Source organism: Myodes glareolus, chromosome 18 (genome assembly GCF_982192425.1).
Source record: "Myodes glareolus chromosome 18, mMyoGla1.1, whole genome shotgun sequence".
Classification (NCBI taxonomy): Eukaryota; Metazoa; Chordata; class Mammalia; order Rodentia; family Cricetidae; genus Myodes; species Myodes glareolus.
The window spans coordinates 36,654,578-36,674,012 of NC_142043.1; the positions used below are offsets into that span (position 1 = coordinate 36,654,578).

The 19,435-nt window shown below is 45.1% G+C and overlaps 1 protein-coding gene across 5 annotated transcripts in view; it reads right to left on the reverse strand.

The window, feature by feature from the left end:
- The window catches only part of Aff3 (ALF transcription elongation factor 3), a 511,084-nt gene that overhangs the window by 12,682 nt on the left and 478,967 nt on the right, over nt 1–19,435 (reverse strand). For all 5 annotated transcript variants that reach the window (XM_087898095.1, XM_087898094.1, XM_087898092.1 and 2 more), the window contains 4 exons: nt 17,845–18,046; nt 15,568–15,695; nt 6,402–6,465; nt 2,821–2,957 (listed from right to left, as the gene is read on the reverse strand). In XM_087898095.1, coding sequence (XP_087754221.1) covers nt 2,821–2,957; nt 6,402–6,465; nt 15,568–15,695; nt 17,845–18,046 — 531 coding nt within the window. The remainder of the gene's footprint in view (nt 1–2,820; nt 2,958–6,401; nt 6,466–15,567; nt 15,696–17,844; nt 18,047–19,435) is intronic.

The window sequence follows — 19,435 nt, forward strand, 5'->3', positions numbered from 1 at the left end:
TTTTCTGTGTACTGACAAGGGTTTTGAGAAGCAAGTGTCTTTCTTGGAGTAGGAGGACTGTGGGCACTGCTTCCTCTCAATGAATTATCTGCGCACCTCCTCAGAATCCTGAGAGGCGAGGGAGGCATTGTGTGCAATGGTGACCAGGTCCCAGATTAAAGTCCCATCTCAGCTACTCATAGAGTTCAGACAGATGTATTCACATCTCAGTGTCTTTGTCCTAATCTGTAAAGTGAGACTAACCCACCAGTCACAGAGAGTGCAGCGGTTGAGAGGGAGAGCGTGACGCGCTTGGCGGAACACGTGCTTTGCTGAAAACGGCTGAAACAGCAATGCCATCCTCCTGCGGTAGGTTTCTAGGTCCCAAGTGCATCCCTCTGCAGCTTCCCCAGCGCTCACCCTGGATAAAACCCTGCCTGTGTGACCTACAGTCTGACTGAAGCATAGAAGCCTTTACTGCCCCTTCTTCTATAAAATATTATCTTGAGTACCAGATGCTGGTATAAATTTTGTTTCACCCATCAAATATGATTTACGAAACTCCCTGGAAGGAACCGTTTACTGTGTACACAGCCACACTTCTGCTCTTTCCTCCTAGGCACGCCGAGAGCGCTTCCTCCACTCTCCCCTTTTTACTGAGACGTTCCCTCGGTTTTAAAATAGTATTTTTTTAGTTTAGTTTTTTTTTTTATTAGTTTACAATAATTAGGTTACATGATGGCATTTTCCAAATAAAATTAGTTTTTTTTTGTTTTGTTTTGGTTTTGGTTTTGTTGCTGTGTTGTTGTGCCTTCCTTCCAACCCTCCCCTCATGCTCTGAGAACACGAGAGGGAAATCAGGGGATTCCTCCTTCCTCTTTACTTGTGTCAGCCTGACCTAATGCCAGACAGTCCCTTTTTTCTGTACCTGGAGACCAGCACACTCCCTCCTGCCCTAGAGAGGACACCACTGCTGTCCTCGGAAGTGGTTTTATTACTGACAACACGCCTTTTCTCTCTGGCTACTTCCAGGATTCTGGGTTTGTTGTCACATGCTGCTATGCTGTGACTTGGTATGTGCTTCTTTAAGTGTATCCCAGTTGGCTCTTTCCTGGCTTTTTGAACCTGTCCTTTGACAAGTTCAGTGATTTCCAGCCAGCATGTCTTCCAATACGCTTTCTGCCCCACTCTCTTTTCCTCTCATTCTGGGGTTCTAGTGATAGTGAAAAAAAAAATTGGATCTTCTGTGATTATGATTGCTATAGTTGGAATGTGACCTGGAAGTACACGGGCTGGGAATATAATTCCCAACAAAACAGTGCGCAGGGGTGAGAATCTCAAGGTGGCTTTGTTCTCATGAATTGGTCATGGTCCTTTGCCCTCTGGGGTCCTGAGAGACAGGGATTCTCTCACTTGTAGAGAGAGATGCCGCTGCTCCTGCTCCTGGTTCCCCAGTGTCTCCTGGCTAGGGAGATGAGAGCCAGGTCTGACGGGTAAGACACAGATTTACAAAATCCATAGTCATATAGCTGGCTTTCTCCTTATTAAGACTGCATAACTAGTTACATTTTATGGGGCACCACCTGACATTATGATACATATTCCCATTCTATACCGAGAAGCCAGGGAGGTTAGCACATCATCTTTTAATTTGTTTTTTTTTTCTTTTTTAGTGAGAATGTTAACCAAGCAACCTTTCCCGGAGCTGCTCTGAAGCACATCTTATCCTTAGCTAGCCACAGTCGTCCTGCAGGTAGAGAAATCTCTCCTTGGCTGCATTTTCTGTGCAGTGCGGGGATTCACTCATTCTGAACTGCGTTCTCTGTCTGGACAAGGTGGCCTGTGTCCATGGATGTAGAGTGTGGCACATCTGCATCCTGTGTGTCTGATGGGCTTTCGACGTGGTTATGATTTATTTGTTCATGGTTTTTTTTTAGTCTTTAAGCAGAACATGACACTGACATTCACTGTAGGCCCCATGGTTTGGCTACTTAACCTCAAATATTTAACAAGCACAGACTACTTACTGGGGTCTGCCTCTGGTTTTAATACCCTGTTGCTAAGTGATACTCTGATTGTCCATTTATATGTTTTCTTCTGAGAAATATCTACTTAGGTATACTACACATTTTTATTGTTTTATTGAGTTATGTAATTTTCTCCATTCCCCTCCCTTCCTCCCCCCTTCCCTTCTATCCTCTCCCATGATCCCCATGCTCCCAATTTACTCAGGAGATCTCGTCTTTTTCTATTTCCCATGTAGATTAGATCCACGTATGCCTCTCTTAGGGTCCTCTTTGTTGTCTAGGGGTTGTGAATTGCAGGCAGGTTTTTCTTTGCATTTTAAGTATACTACACATTTTAGAATGATGTTATGATTATCTTTTCCTCACCCCTTCTAAGAGGTAGAATGAATGAACACATTTATGCATTTGAATGGTGAGGACTGAACGCAGCGGCTTGTGTGGCTGGGCAACTCTTCTACCGTGGTCTTTTATCTCCACTTTAGTCCCTGTTGACTTCTAATTTCCAAGCAGCTTAGATAGTATGAGTTCCACACCTAGCACTTCCTAGCTGAGAGGACACGTCCCAGCTCACTCCGACATTGCCTCTTTCTCGGATAGTCAAGGAGGCTTTGTGCAGGGGACGCCCGCCTTGCCTCACACAGAAAATAGGGAGGCACACTACGTGAAAGTCGTAAGTCCCTCCCTATTCTTATTTTAGGAAATGAACACTGGTCCCCAGCGGCCGATACTGCAGGCTGCGGTTCTTTTCTTAGTGTTCCCCATATGTAGTATATCCTTCCTGCTTCCCCCACAGCTCTGCCGGAAGCAGACTTACCTGATGAGCTCCACCGTCTCAGAATACATGGTGTACGGAGACTTGGATTCCATTGGGCCTTGTTCCATTGCATTTCCACATTCGATGAAGGACAAGGCTGCTTCAGCATAGTTCAAGGCCTTTCCAAACTTCTCCACCTGACAACACAATCAGAGGTGTCTTCCTTAATAGAAGGTTTTTTTAATTTGTTGTTTTGTTTATTTAAACAAGGGGCATCGCCATATAGTTTATATGCTTTGAGAAACCCAACTTTTGAGCTCCAAAACCCCGTGAAATGGAGCTGAGAGAAAAAAAAAAAAAGAAAGAAGAAATAGCTATGTAGCCCTTGCTGCTATCCATAGCTCACTTCCCATGGTTTCAGGTTCCTGTGGTCAGCAAGGTCTGAAAATGTTATGAGGAAAATTCCAGAAATAAATAATTCATGAGCTTATACATTTTATTATCACAGCTCTCTATTAATGTCCTACATCATTATCAGTTACTAGTTACTGTTAGTGTCTTCCTGTGCTTAGCTGTATATCAGAGACACGCATGTATATGAAACAGTGTGTAAATCTCTGAGCCATCTGCAGCCTGAGGACATGCTATGGGAGCTTGGGGCCCACCTCCCCTGGATGAAAGGGACGTAGTGTAAATCCTCGCTAGTTATTTGCTCAGATTGCCACTCTAGTGAGGCAAGAGAGTGGAGAATTCACGGGACACCTTCCTTCCACTTTGCCAAGCTCCGTTTCCTTCTCCCCAGTGGCTTGGCAAATTCACTCCCTGTCCTCTCCCTTGGTGCTAGATGTGTGTCCAAGTTCACAGGTCTGGATCCACACTTGGGCTTCCATGCCTGCTTTTTCCAGCCTCAACAATGATGGCTCAGGGCCTTGACCACTGCCTCATGTTATCTGGGACTCCGTGTCCCCACGTGCATCACTATTCACAGAGCCCCACGAAAGGGAAGACTGAGAAGGGATGAACGGAGATTTGCTTAAGGTTCTATATTTCACTTTCACAAAACACGACCCAGAGCTGAAACTCAACCACAAGAACGACTCCTGGGGTTCTCCACACTGCATATATTTATGCTACTCAGCACAGAAACTGCAACACAGCCCGCTCAGCTGGACACACCTGGAAAGGCCAGGTGTCGCTGTCGGTGCTGTCTCTGCAGCAGCCACGAGTCGGATGTGCAGCCCCGAGTTCTCCCAAGCCTGGAGCTACAAACAGAGGCTCTGGCTCTAGACACCACTGCTCTAGAAAGTCGCATATTCTCACCTTGCAGAATCACCTCTGTTTCCCCATGACTTGTTCATCAAAGAAACAAACCACATCCCTACTCTTAACTACTCTCAGTCCTACTACAAACACAAATAAATATAAAAATACATCACCGACTTTCATTAACAATGATACCTCTTTGAAAATGAATATAAATTAAATAGCCAGGCGGTGGTGGTGGTGCACGCCTTTAATCCCAGCACTCAGGAGACAGAGGCAGGCAGATCTCTATGAGTTCAAGGCCAGCCAGGTCTACAAGAGCTAGTTCTTGAACAGGCCCCAAAGCTACAGAGAAACCCTGTCTTGAAAGAAAATTAATAAATTTTTACTCATTAATGAATAAAAGTTTTAACACTTGTAAGTCATAGCAATGGCAATGCTGTTAAGGAACTAATTTCATTCTAAAGCACTTAATTTTGGGGTACATGTACTTGATTCACAAAAGCTCCTTCCAGGGACGCATAAGACATTTAGAAAGCAAAAACTGTACACCACAGGAGAGTTCAATACACAAGGCAGTCTGTGATGGACGGAACACAGACAGAGGAGTCTAATGCAAGATGGGAGGGAGAGAGTGGGGGAGGGAGGCTTCAGGCAGGAGACTGAGATGATAGAGGGAGGAACTGAATGACTTGGCTGGATCTGGGGAGGACACTGAGGGTGTGGGTGTGATCGTGTGAGCGGACAGACATGTGGGCTGGCATGAACGAGGCATGATGAGAGGCTGCCAAGGGATAGGGAAGGTAGAGTTGGGCAAGATGGAGTTAGGTGAATAGAGCCAGGAAGCCTTGGATGACGGCTTCAGGTAGCAAATCTCACCATATTTAAAACGATGATTTAAAAGTGTAATGTTTTTGCCAAAAAGTGGCCATGCATTAATTATTTCCCTTCCTTCCCTTCTTCTCTCTCTCTCTCTCTTTTCTTTTTTTTAAAATAACAGGGTACTGAAGACACAGAGATCCACACATCAGCTTCTTTGGATGACCTTGGGATTATGGGGCTGTGTGGACGAGAGCTGTCCTATGTGACTGTCTCTATTTTTGATATTCACTGGCCATGTCCACATGACCCCAGCGTTCCCTGGCAGTTGATGTTAGGTGCTAACTGTGTGGTGGGCAGCGTCAGGCACGCTGGGAGAGCAGCTGGTAGGATTTAGTATCTTCCTCACTGGACTCACATTCTGAAAGGTATCTGAGATACCACCTTTATCTCCAGTCCCCTGACTGATCTTTGCTATGAATCTGAAGGAGAAGAGGACTAGAATTTTTGGGAAAAAAGGCATCCATTTGGGAGAGCCCTGGTGAAACTACCGTGTGATCTAAGAAAGCAAACAAACCCAAACCAAACAAACTAAAAGTCTATTTCTTGCCAGAAATCCTTAAGGTCTCCAAAATAGATCACCCAAGTCAGAAAAGCTATCCTTCGCAAAGATCAAGTCATGTTGACCTTAAGGTTTAAGTGTGGGCGACGGTGTCTATGCTGTACACATCAGGGCATGCACTCCTTTTGGGCAGATGTGGTGCAGGAGAATTGTCTGTATTCTGTCAATCATGTTTTAAATAAACGCTGATTGGCCAGGCAGGAGGTATAGGTGGGAAAACCAGATAGGAAGTGGAAATGATGCAAGGAGAGCAGGAGAATTCTGGGAAGGAGGAAGTTGATTCCTCCCACTCCTACCCAGATCACCGAAGCAGCAGGATATGATCTGCCCCACTAAAAAAGGTACTGAGCCACATGGCTAAAACAGATCAGAAAAATGGGTTAATCAAGATATGAGAGTTAGCCAGTAAGAAGCCTTACCTCATGGGCCAATCAGCTTTATAACTTATAGAGATCTTTATGTGGTTTTTCTCTGGGACTAAATAGCTGGGGTGCCGGGCGGGACAGAAAACCCCAACAAACAAGCAGCCCCCCCCCCATGTTACACAGATGTACACAGGGAACACTAGTCATCCTGAAAAGAGATTTGTGGGATTGAGCCAAGGAAGAGCCAGCTAGGCCAGCTAGAGAGGAAAATGCAAATTCAATTTATTTCTAATAGCTCTGCCCACTGACTCCACTGGTTCTGGTTACTATTCAAACCTTGAGACTAAATAGAAATATTCATTTATCCAGGGCTTTCTTCCAGTTCGACATTACCGAGTGAAGTCATAATTTATTGGGCTATGAGCCTTTGATTATATAAACATCTTCCCATTTAGCAGGCCCAGCCACCCTTGTAATAGATTTTATAATTACCCCGGCTGTATTGCCCCAGCGATAAAGCTGCAGTACAAACACAATTTAGATGAACAAATCTGGAAAGAAAAGGGTCTCACCATCGCATCTGCTTTATGCTTCATCCGTTTAGCTTCTTGCATAAAATAATCTGCACTACGAGGCCTACAAGGAGAGAATATTAGATGCCATTATTGCTTAAGTGCAAGGTCTGTTGAAAATATGCTTCTCTTTCATTCAAACATAAGGCACAATTTAAAAACTCTGCTTAATATGGAGTCATGTATACTTTTTGCACTTTCAAATTACAGCCTGTATACAAAATACATTATTTTTCTCCTAAGTTAGCAATTCAAAACCCACTCAATACATGTAGATAGTCTATATTTATAGTTGCTTTAATGTGGTCCCTTAGTGCCTAATTTGTGAATAAGATTTTTTTTTTTACTGTATGGATAAGAAAAGAGTGAAAAACTCTTATTTTGCATAGTCTCTACAGAAAACCACTCCCCTTTAACTTAAGAACTGCAAATATATCTCGTAATCATCTCACAGAAATGTATGAGTGACAGTATTTATCTTTTCTTATGCGTGTGCCGTTTATATGCATAAATAGTACCTAGAGTTGTGTGCACATATAGTTAATTGTCTTAAAGCCTCACAGTGAAAACCCAAGAACTGTGATGGAGTATGATTATGTTTCAGTTGTAATGAAGTTAATTGTAAAATGATGTCTACCTTGTAACAATGCAAACACGGCATGTATCCTCCAGAGTGCTGATTAGTTCGCTGGTAAACAGGAGCATTAGACATGTGTATTATTAAAGCAATAACCCTGGCCAGCGCCGACTCTTCTGGGAGATGAGGGTAATTTGTCCTGAGACCGATCTGAATGTGCACAACAACCCTAAGTCACACTAAGCCACTCATCATCGGTCGGTGCCTTTAAAATGTTGTCTAATAGATTAATTTAAAAAAAAAAAACCTTTCACATCCTTTAGACGCCATCAGCATAAACTTCTTTGTATTTTGTGTGTTAGGTAATCAATAAACTTGACCTACTCATAAACAGCAGATACCAACCAGGGGATAGGATGTCACCAGAGAGATTAGTCATGGACTGTTTAACCTATTATGATACGCTTATTTTAAACTGTCTTATTTTAGATTCTAATGGGTCATTTACCTCATTGGAATACCAGGTAATCAGAACATTCCTTTATTCAAAGAGATCAGAATGCCTAGAGAAACAGTAATGTGCTATGACAATAAACGCGGGTTGACCAAAACATGACATTTTATTCGTCAAAGTGAGAAACAAAGCTCAGGATCAAAACTAATAATAAGTTTTGGGTCAAAAACCATGGGAAAGAACAACAAAAGGACCTCGTGTCCAGCCTCTTTTTCTCTACAAATACTGACTGAGTTGTGGCAGCCTACTGGGACTGACGTGTTGGTTTGTCACCACAAAGAAGAGATAACACAACCGCACGGTCTCCCGAACGTAACTGTCTGTCTGTGGGCAACTGCTCCCTCCCCATTCTCCTTCCCATGCAGGTCCACAGCCTTCCATTCCCCTTGATGGGTGTCTGGTGTGGCTGAAGGTTTCCTCAGTAAAACGGGCCTGCTGCCTCCACCTTTGCTGTTCGAGCGCATCGCTGAGGGACCCACAACTCCACTTGAACGGCTTTTCAGATGCCTTGACAGTCTTTGGCTACATACTTACTGATTCAAATTTTGGCAATTTTCGCCATTACTACTTGCTTGCTTTCGCTTTCAAACACATTTCCTAGAGCATTTTTAGAGTCACAGTAAGACTGAGCAGAAATTATGCAGTTTCCATGAATACCCTGCCCCAAGTAAGTACAACCTCCTTCATTACCAACATCCCGAAGTGACACAAGTGTAATGGTTCAAAGTGACAAGCCAGTGGTGACAATCAGAAGTCTGTGGGTTAGGGATCATTTCTAGATGGCTGTGATCCTGCAGGTTTGGAGTCATGACATCCAAAAATCCACGGTCTACTGTTGAGTCGTGACATGCATCTGCTGTCATAGCATCAGCAGGAACGGGTGTGCTGCCGCGTTTGCTCTTTGGCTTCCCATCCCAACACAGACGATCAGAGCTCACCTCTAGTCTAAGCCTAGACTGACTGCTGAGCCTTAGATCCCAGGGCCTACAGCTGAGGAGGGATTAGTTTTCACTTCTCTCTCTTGTTGCCAGATGTGTCCAGGTTCCTGTTAAGCATTCTTCTTTTCTTAAAGATGTACCTTCCAAGCTGGCTTTTATCAACTCTGGTTCTAGGTTCTAGGGTTCAACTCCAAACACGGTTTCTGTTGTGTCTCCAGTTCCCAAATCAATCTCTGGGGCTTCTGAGGTCAAATCTTAGCTCAGGTTAGGTATTCACCAGGGATGCCGAGTAAAATCTGGGACAGTTCAATTAATTTTGATGGCATGCCGCTCCTGTTTGGTAGCCCTGCTCTTCCTTTCCCCTGTCTGGAATAGTCTGTTCTCTGCTCATTCACTGAGTGTTCACCAAATCTTATCAGGAACGAAGTCTGACCATTGCCAGGAACAGTTCCTAGGAGCGTCACCTATGTTTCTCCCGGTCCTTCCCACGTCACAGAGAACTTGGCTATTCTATACATTGTGGGTAATTAATTACCTTCCATGTCCACAGCGCTACAGTTACGGCATGGGGCAGCTTGGTCCCTGGCACATTTCAGCAGCAATCATGCTGGTGACCTTTGCATTCTTCTCCAGCCTACGGTAATCCTCGAATCGTACTGAATTTCTTCCGAGCCTAGGGGAGAGTGGTGCCTTCTGAGAGGGTGCAGCATCATGGCCAATGAGCCGAAGACTGTCTCCATGGCAACTTGAAATTCTTCACATCATTATCTGCTCTACACTCTAGTATCCAAGTTTGGTCCTTTTCCGTGTGTCCTGTTTTGTAGACCTCACCACTATAAGATTGTCACTTTAAATGCATTTTATTCTCATGGGAAAGAAATTCTTTTGGTCATAAGCTATGCCATCTTAGACTTCACAGGCTTTCTAAGTTACTCTTCGAGGTGGTGGTAGCCGATAGCCCCTAATACGGGTTCTTCAAACAATGCTGTTCTTACCTGCAGCACAGGAATGTGCTTTCCAAGCCTGATACGGAGCCTGAGTCACAGACACACAGCAGTGCCTGGAGGTAAGGAACTCATCCCATTTGCTGACCGGATTCTGGCAGCTACAACAGTAACCTGCCACGCTAAAAGAAAACCCGGTGCCATCCATGGACCATTTACAAACACGCTTGTTAGAATCCCTTTTGCATATAATGGAGGGCTCACTGTACTAAGCACTGAAAATTGCCCAAAGATTGGCCCATTTTCTCCTCTCAGGTGATTTCTACTGCTATGCTCTTAAATCAGGCCATTATAAAGTCATTGGGACCACTGGGATGCCACTCACTCAGACTGTCCAGGGTGGCTGTGGATGCACACTAACCCGAAGGCATTGCTTTCTACAGCCATATACAAGTCAGAAGGAAAAATGAAATTGCCCTCACCGCTGTCACAGGTACAGAATCTAATATATCAAAGGTTCTTGAAATAAAACCTCATCATCTCAGTATAAAATGGATTTTCCACTGAATCTGCTTTTACGTGGGAAATCTAGAGTTTTTAAACTTCTGCAATATTACCGCTCGCATTATTTTTCATAGTACTTCACGATGGCCATGGGCACGTGAAAAAAAGTGCAATTAAACGTTGTGAACGGAACTGCGTCCAGTGGGCCACAGAAATCAGAACTGGCTGATGGCAGAGCCGGTGCACAGCCATGTGCATCTTTGTTCTGAGAGTTCTCGGTAACGAAAGCCATCGGTGTACTGGATCTGAACGGTACACTTTCTTTCCTCCCTTTCTTCCACCACCGCCACCTACAAACATGCGGCCTTGGCTCCGAGCCGCCGCAGGGTGCGAGGGACCTGACAGATCTCCTCGCACATGAGCTTTAGAAGCAGCCTTTGCTTTTTGTTCTCCTTCGTGGCTGAGGGGGAGAGAGAGATGAATGGTCTCCCATGGAGAAGCTGGCACGCTGCTTTCTGTAATTCCTACCTCTCTGAAAGGCCGTCCTTCCACAGAGCAAGTATGTTTTGTGCAAACTGGCAGGGATGAGAGCTCGCTGTGTTTGAACAAACAGGTTCCTGGGTGTGGAGCGAGCGGGACAAGGTTTGCTTGGAGACACTGAAATCCACATCAGACAGAGGAGCAGAAACCATGACAGCCAAGGAATTTTCGTCTGATACTGCCAATGTCAGCTGATGTGACACTGTAACACCTCAGGGTGTGACTGTGCCCTCAGCCTTGAAGCGCTTGTTCCAAAAGGAGACTGACCATGGAAGGGGTTAAATAGTTCTTTTTCACACACAGCTGCTTGGTAGTGCTAGCTTGCAGAACCAGGGGTCACACCCAGGGCTTCATGCACGCTGGGCGAGTGTTCTGCCACCTGTCCCCCTCCAGCAGTCACTATTGGCAGCGGGGGGGGGGGGGTGTTTGAGGACAGGGGGACTCCCAGGGGCTAATGTTGGCTGTCTGCACACACCCCTGCGGATGCAGGTAGATGGTGTGTAAGCAACAAGGATTCGGGTGCAGCTTTCATTCCTACAACCTTGACGTGGACTGGAACTCTAAGTGCCTGGACCCTGGCTTCTCAGGAGAGGAGAGCCTTCCTCGTGCTCCCCACAGGACTCAGTTGTGCTGGCTAAGGGAGGCAAGCTTTTAATCACTTAAGAAACTTTTATTGAAATGGAGAATCATCAGCCTCAGTGTTATTACTCTCTGGGTTGGACATTTAAAATGATCAATTACAGCAAAGCCTGAAGATTTCATCAAGAGAGAGATGTCCTTCTCCTCCCACCTGGAGTTTCTCTTTTTGTTTTTCCATTGGCCAAAATAAAATAAGGGCCTAGCCCGAGAAAGGAATTCACAATGGAAATAATTCCTTAGGAACAAAAAGAGGGGGTCCAGCTTTGCAGCAATGAGGAAAGGGTCTCCCCCAAAACAACAGTGCCATGGAAAGGTCCCCAGATCGCCCTGCCTGGCTCTCACACGGCCTATGCAAAAATTCTGGTTGGCTTCCTTTGATTAAATCATGCTGCAGGAGATTCAACCTCTCATATACGGGAATCTTCCCGTCCTCTATAAAATTAAAATCCTTTTAGCAAGGAGACTGCTGCACATAATTGCATTACAAATGTCAAGTGCCCACCCCTCCTCCCACTCACATTTTACAAGCTCACGGTCTTCAGCACTGTGTGTCCCAGGGAGTCTCCACTCCGTGCCCCGAGGGTTAGGTAGCTCCGCTCCTATTATTGGTGTCGTGGGGACAGATGGGACATTTGGTGGATTGGCTGACTGCTCTGGTCGTGACTGTCTCTTGTATGTGAAATATGGGCAGGGGACAGCACATCCTTCAGCAAGCAGCAGGCAGTGCTGGCCTCCAGCCCTGCTGGCTTCCAACGCAGCAATATGGCTGGCGGGAGCCAGGCTTTATTTCACGCCGCCAAGCCCTTTACCACTTAGCTCCGTGAATTCGGGACTCCTGGACGGAGGCTTCCCATCCCAGATCCCTCTCAATTTTCCTTGGCCAAAGCTCCCTTGTCACTAATTATGACACCAAATAATATATAGCTCACGGCTTGGTACTAATAAGACCCGTACCTGAGCTGCGCGGTGAAGCGAGCGTCGCCACTCCCTGACATAAATTCTCACAGATTTTGTCTTTTAAAGGAAGAGTCTGTTAATCACGCCGGTGCCACCTTCCTACGGAGGCTGTGGAGTAGTAGCTGTCACGCTTTTCATGCTTCTGCTGAATGTCAGGGGAGGAGGATCAGCACAGCCGCTGGTCTGCACTTGCAGCTTACCAAGAACAAGCCGACCTTGATTCCAGTTTTGAAGTGAGTGTTAGCCCCTTAGGTTCATTTGCATCCCCAAAGCTCTAACTGGGGCTTAATTGGTAAGAAACACAGGAAACGAGATGTGTAAGAACAGGAATTTAAACGGACTTTCATGCAGGTTCATGGAGAAAGAGAAAGATAAGAAAAAATCCAGGGCTTCCCCTGGGAAGGGTATTTATAATTCAGCCCTGTTTATTCAGTGCTCATTCTTGACAGCCTGGTGGATTCAGTTGTTGTCGGAATCGCATGTTTATTCAACCATTAACAAGTATTTATAATACAAAAGGATGAGCTTCTTTCTTTCATTCTTTCTCTCTTTCCTTCCTTCCTTTCTTTCAAGCTACACGACGCAGCTTTAAGAACCAAATGACAGCCTGGCATCTGGTCCTCTCTGGATCACTCTAACTGGCTCTCCACCACCTCCTCAGTTTCTCTGGTCCTAATGAGCTGGCCCTTTCCCTTGTTCTGGCAGCTTCTCTGTTCTTCTCCATGCTTGTTGTCACCCTCCGTGAATATAAGCCAAGGAAAGTGACAGGAGCCGAGGACTTTCTTGATCAAGGAGGCTGTCAGGGCAGACGTTGTCAGGGGGAAAGTGAGGAGGGAAGGAAAAGACAGAAAAAGCCACGTGGGGCAGGAAGAGGCTTCTTGTTGTTGTCTGCCTAGGGATGGTACCGCCCACAGTGGGCTGGGCATTCAAGACACACCCACAGGCCATTCTCAATTGCTTAGTTGAGGTTTCCTCTTTCCAGGTGAGTCAAGTTGAAGCAAATTATGACAGAAGGGAAGGAAGAAAAGTGGGGTAGGAGAAAGAGGACAGGAAGGAGGAAGGGGAAAAGAAGGGTGATGAGAAAAAGTGGGAAGAGGAGGAAGTGTGGCTCTAGTGGTCACAGGAGCGGTCCCATCCATGTGCTTTTCTCTCCTGACTGTAGGATTACGGCGAACAAATCCATCATATCCTAGCTGTTGCCTGTGCCTGATGCTCAGTAGGCACTTAATACCGCAGCGAGACATGCACGACATTTTGCATATGTCAGTGACTCTGATCTCTTGAGGGAGAGCTATTTTTATGGTTTAAAGGAAGAGACAATGTTGGTTCGTTGCCTTTGGGTTTTAAAGATTGTCCCACGGGCAGTGGTGGTGCATGCCTTTAAACCCAGCACTCAGGAGGCAGAGGCAGGAGGATCTCTGTGAGTTCGAGATCAGTCTGGTCTACGAAGTGAGTTCCAGGACAGTCAGGACTGTTACACAGAAAGACCCTGTCTTAAAAAGAACAAAAAGCAAAACAAAAACAAACAAACAAAACTCTTCACACAGCTTTTTCTAGATCAGTGACTGTTTAAATTACATGTGTATTTTACTACTAGAGATTTCAAATCATTTGGGGCAAGTGTCCACAGCTCTCCATGTAATGGGTATTTAAGAATGCTTTGCTATTTCATTGTGCCATACCCTAACAGAAGACAGTCCCAGCACAGTCAGCAACCAGAATTACACATCTTGCTAACAGGCAGAGCCTCTCCATTGGTATAGGCAGGGAACATATTGAGAAACAATTTCCCCTATTAAAAAATTCAAGAAACTTCAGATTGGTATAACCATTCAGTTGCTCCTCTTTCTGACTTAGTCTTCAGTTTTGAACACTGAAGTAGTCATTGAATTAATTCTCTCATAAATTCTTGTTTCTTTCTCATCTTTATCACTCTCCCTAAACCATAGCCCAGAGATGTTTGGTGTTTTGAACATCCCAATGTCTAATATGTCTATTATCAGCTATGACATCAAAACACAAATTCCACAATGCCCTTAAATATCACTTTAGTTGCCTCTGTTTTCAAAAATGGCTAAATTTCACAGGGCCAATCATCAGCACAAAATCCTAACCTGACCTGAGGGCAAATGAGCACCAGTCATTCTGCTCAGCAAAGGGGAAGTGAACGGAGGTAGGGGGTAGCAGCTAAGGGAGGGGCATGGAGTTGGCATGGAGCTGCAGTAACCATGAAAAGAGACCTGGGCCTTGTGGATGTCCATGTAATCCCCCAAAGTGAGATAACTTGGCATGTGCTTCTTAAATGACACGAAGATTTGGATTTGACTTCCAACCCCCAAACTCTGTGCCCTGGTTGATGTATAAAGTGATATTAATACTTAAAAGACTCAATATGGGAAGCTGAAAGAGAAGGAAATACCCCATGTCTATATTAGGGCTGTCAAAGAGTGGGCAGGGGAGTGATAGCTCCTGCATGGTGCCTGATGCTCCCGAGATGCTGCGTCTTCTGTGATACCCCGAAGGAGGGAAGCACAATAGTAGTCACTGATACTATTATTTTCTTCTGAGGAGGGCTGAGAGATGTTGAGACCAGTTAGTATTTTGACTTCCGGGCTTAGGGCTTGTAGTCTGTCTCTGCAGTTGGAATGGAAGCCAGCAGCAGGGCAGGAATCTCCTGCACAAGGTTCCCCAAAGACTTCAGGTATCCTGCCTCACGTAGATATGTGACACGCTTGTGGGTCAGCTAACAAGGGGTCAGCAGGATTCAGGCTGAGCTTGTGAAACTCTATCCCCTCCTCCTAGGTGTTCCTTGACCTGCTTTCTCCCTGGGGGCCAAACGATCGTCAGCATCATCTCAGCCTTTCTGACTGGGATTTTTCAGCCTCCTAAGAGCGTGGTTGGACATTCTTAGCCACCATCCCCTCCTTTATCCCTTTAAAATGACGGTGGGTACGGAAGATGCATTCTGTTGTTAGCAGGAGAAGTGGGCAAAGGATTCCAGGCTGCTTTTTCCACATAAGGTCTGTGTACACTGTTAACAAAGACCCTACATCTTGGGAGGAAACAGCCTTCAGGAGTAAACCACTATTATTTTTTTGCTATTACAGTTTACAAAACCAAAAGGACTTTTTTATCCCCCCTCTGATCGCACAAAGTCACCAACATCTCATAATATACACCCTTAGATGTAAGACTCACTGGAGGGGCTGGAGAGACAGCTTAGCAGCTCTGCTCTTGCAGAGGACTAGAGTTTGGTCCCAGGATCCACACTGGGCAGCTAATTGCCTGTAGCTATAGGGGATCCATGAGCGCACATGCTCATGTAACACATACCCGGACAAATATATACATAATTTAAAAAAAAGACCCATTAGGGCAGTTTGCCTCAGGTTTTGAGTATCAATTCCATTAGCCCTGGGGATCTTGCTTATTCAGGGGTTCACATTAAGTTAGCGCTTCATTTGAGAGGGACATTTAAATTATCATATCACACAAAGGCAAACAGCCACATCATACTTTCTTTCCTCACCATACTAAGAAGGTCCAAACTTACATGTCATCGAAGATCAGCTTCTGCCTCTTGCAGTCCCTGTGGCCATTGGAACCTGGAGACCATGGCTCAGTCTGTGGCCGTGACTTGGTATGGAGGATGCCATTTTCGGAACTGTTGTGAGCTGCTTTCTAAACAGAAAATAATGGAGAAGTCACTGAGACACTGGCCACCTGGCTGAAAGAGCCATCAGACAGCACACCTTTTCACCTACAGAATACTGCTTGTTGACTATTAGAAATGATGGTGATTTTGTTTCCATAGAGAAAAGGTAATACAGGCTGTATATTCTTTAATCAAAATACTGAGAACCACAAGTGGTTGAATATTTAAGGGATGGAACCCAGGTCTAAGTATGAAACGCATCTGTGTCTCCCCTTATACATGTAGCAGTTATATATACACTAAAGCAATTATCTGCGGTATGCTTTAAACCAGTTTTGTGATTCTTTTTGACTCTGACCTACCATAGGGATCAGGTGAGGAATGATCCATTTGCAGAATTATGTTGGTGTTCAATAAGTTTCAGATTCTGGAGCCCTTTGGATTAGGGGTGTCCAGCCTGTATGTGTCTAAGTCTCATACTGAGGACTTCTGCACCTGTTGTCAAAAGCTGTTCCCACAGCAGTACCAAAAGGGAGGTCACATGCTTCTTTTACAGGTGGGGAAATCGAGACTGGGCAGATAGCTGTTCTCACAGCAGCACCAAAAGGGAGGTCGTGTGCTCCTTTTATGGATGGGGAACCGAGACTGGGCAGGCTAGGCAACTTTCTCAGGTGCTAATAGTAACGGTGTGTGGAGTGAGGGCTTGGGTTCACAGCTTCATGGTGACGCAGAGGTGAATCTGCTGAGTGATCACCATACAGCACAGCACGGTACCTGGCCCAGGACAAGGCCCTGCACAGAGAGCAGCACGCGGTGAATGAGAAAGTGAAAAAAGCCAATGGCTAAACCTCTCGGCACACCCCAGATGACCATGGTACACGGATACAAACGTGAAGGAGACTTCTGCTTTGTTTTAAAACCTGAACAGATAGCTTTTCATCCCATGTTTCTCTAGCAGAGTCTCTCTGAATTCTTCCTGCCTAAGATTAAAGATAATTGCTTCTAAATGTGGGTGCACAGAAAGGCATGGTTTGAAGATATGCTAAGACTCAGGCTCCCATAGAACCTTCTGCCAACTTTTTTTGCATCTTGAATTCATGGGGAAAATGTTAAGTACTGATCCCTGCCTAAGATCTTTCTTTGCATAGACCATTTTTTTTCCAGGATAGAGTTTCTCTCTGTAGCCCTGGCTGTCCTGGAATTAGCTCTATAGACCAGGCTGGCCTCAAACTCAGAACTCAGAGAGATCTGCCTGCCTCTGCCTCAACTGCTGGGATTAAAGGTGTGTGCCACCACAGCCTGGAGCATAGCCCTATTCTTAAGCTTTCTCTCTCTATCCTCACAGAGCCCTACTGGCTTTGACAGGCACAGGGTGAACTCAGACAGAATATCTGGAATTACAGAACACCCTTGGGAGACGCCGCTCTTAGAGGCCATGTGGAGGAACTAAAGGGACTGTCAGTGATATCTAGAGGGACCTGGGTAAAGAAACGGCTCAGAGAGATTAAGCAACTCACCCAAGATCACATTGAAGCTAAAATACCTCTACTCTCACCCAGGGGAACGTTAGAACCATCCTAGAATGGATGGTGAAGGGCGGTGTTAGAAACCTCCCTCTTTGGCCATCTCACCGATAGACAAGAGCAGGCTGAGAGCCCTGTGATGTTGGCACGTGTTTCGGTCCCAAATATACGTGTGTCATGTATGGGTAGGACATGTTTCCAGCACAGGAACTGGCTGGTTTAAAACTCCCAATTTTCGAGTGAATAAGGGACGGGATGGGGGGAAGGTGGAGGGAATGGGAAGAGAGGAGTGGGAACTGGGATTGGTGTGTAAAATGAAAAAAAAGTTTGTTTTCTTTTTAAAAAAAATAAAATAAAGCAAAAATTAAAGAAAAAAAAACTCCCAATTTTCTTTGTCTGGGGCCGGTGTTATTCTGGGATCTAAAATAGCTTCCTAGAGGTGTTATAAGCAGAAGGGGCTTTGAATTTCCACTGGGCAGGCTTCTTCCTTCGTATTCTGTGGAGAGAGGAGGAGTACTTCTCCTCTGCCAGATCTCCCCGGAAGTCGCTTTCAGGGGCTCATCATGAGGCCTCCAGCATGAGTGTAGGACAGCGTGGTGGGCTGACTCAGAATTTCACTCGAGTTTACTGAGAAAAGAAGGCAAGGACAAACCGTGAGGTCTCCGGCATGTGACTGCAGCTGGCTGTCAGCCTTAGGCTTTTTGTTGGAAGAGGCAGAAGTTAACACCCCATTGCCGTGAGGGCGGCTGGAAGAAGTCAGGTCCTCGCTGGAGTATTTGTGTTTACAGGCGTCAGAGAGTGGCGAAGTGGGTGACCGGAGCATTTTTTCATTTTTGTTTATTGGTATTGCCAAGCTGAAAAGAGAAACAGCAACAGAGTCTCGCAGTGTGCACAGGAAAAAGGGCCATGCTTCTTGTACGACCCAATCCCCCCATTTAAAATCTGGTGGCAGGAAGAAGCTTCTTGGGAATTATTATGGTAGAAGTGACTTTATGGCACTAGGACCACAGAACACGATAAACAAATCTTATGCACTGTTTCTTGCCTCTATTAGGACACACAGCAATCTTGAGCTCCTGCCAGTGTAAGACTAAGAAGAGTAACACGTCCACACTTTTGAGTTCTTCAGCCAGGTACCTACAAACACCGAACAAACAAGCTTTTCCTCACAGTGTGAGGAAGCTTGGGAAAGTCAATCAGCAGTCAACAGCAGTAACCAAACTCTTAATTTCTTAGAGGGCACTGGCCAGCTTCTGAGCTTGTAGGGTACAGTCACAAAATGGCAGGGTTTTCCAAGACCTGAAGCCACCTTCCAACAGCTGAGTTTCTGAATTCACCAGAGACTGACCAGAATAAACACTGAACAAAGCAACTGGTACCTGAAACCTTATCTTTACCTCAAAGACTACTGTCTATTCTTAAATAGAATTTCTCCAACATCAACCATTAGAGAGGGCAGATTCACTTATATTAAAGTCTTAACAGTGATGATGATGCTTATTGCTAGGGATCTGTGTGTTCTGTATTAAAAAAAAAAGAATCATTTGTGGAGGAGATGTTATCCTGAAATAGAGTCAATCACTGCTAACTAAAGAAACACATAGAATCAACTAATACAGTTTACAAACAACAACAAATACAACAAAATGGTACAACCAATGAAAATTTAGTTGTAACTCTTGGGGTTATGACAGGTTAATTGTGTGTGTTGGTTATCAGAGCAAACAAGTCATTAAAGTCACTTCTAAAAGCAATTTCCTTAGTTGGCAGTCACAGTGGGAACCTCAAGTACTAGCCTCTAAAACAAACAGCAAAGCTTTTATAAACACCACACAAATAGATACACGTGGAGACAATTTCTAGTTCCAAAAGTACTGCGTAACATGTTATAGGCAACTGTTCTGGATGAACCCAATGTTGTGTCTACCAAAGGGAAGGATGCTGTTGTTAAGGATGGATGTGGAAAGCCTAGAAGCAATCATTTCTTGACATCTGAGTGAAAAAAGACCTGCTTCTAAGTATCTATTATTTTACATTCTTTATGTGTAACGAAAAACAAACCGTGACAGTAAATGTAATCATGGGTATATATGACTGGTGCTTCTTCATTGTTGCAAGTTTACATACTCAAGTGGGCCAAAGAAGCATCCTACGGAGAGCCTCCTAGCTGGGCGATCGGCTCTGTGTCCTCCTGCGGTGGTCAAACAGGCAGTAAAATCACAATTGCAGAGGTTCGCAGACCG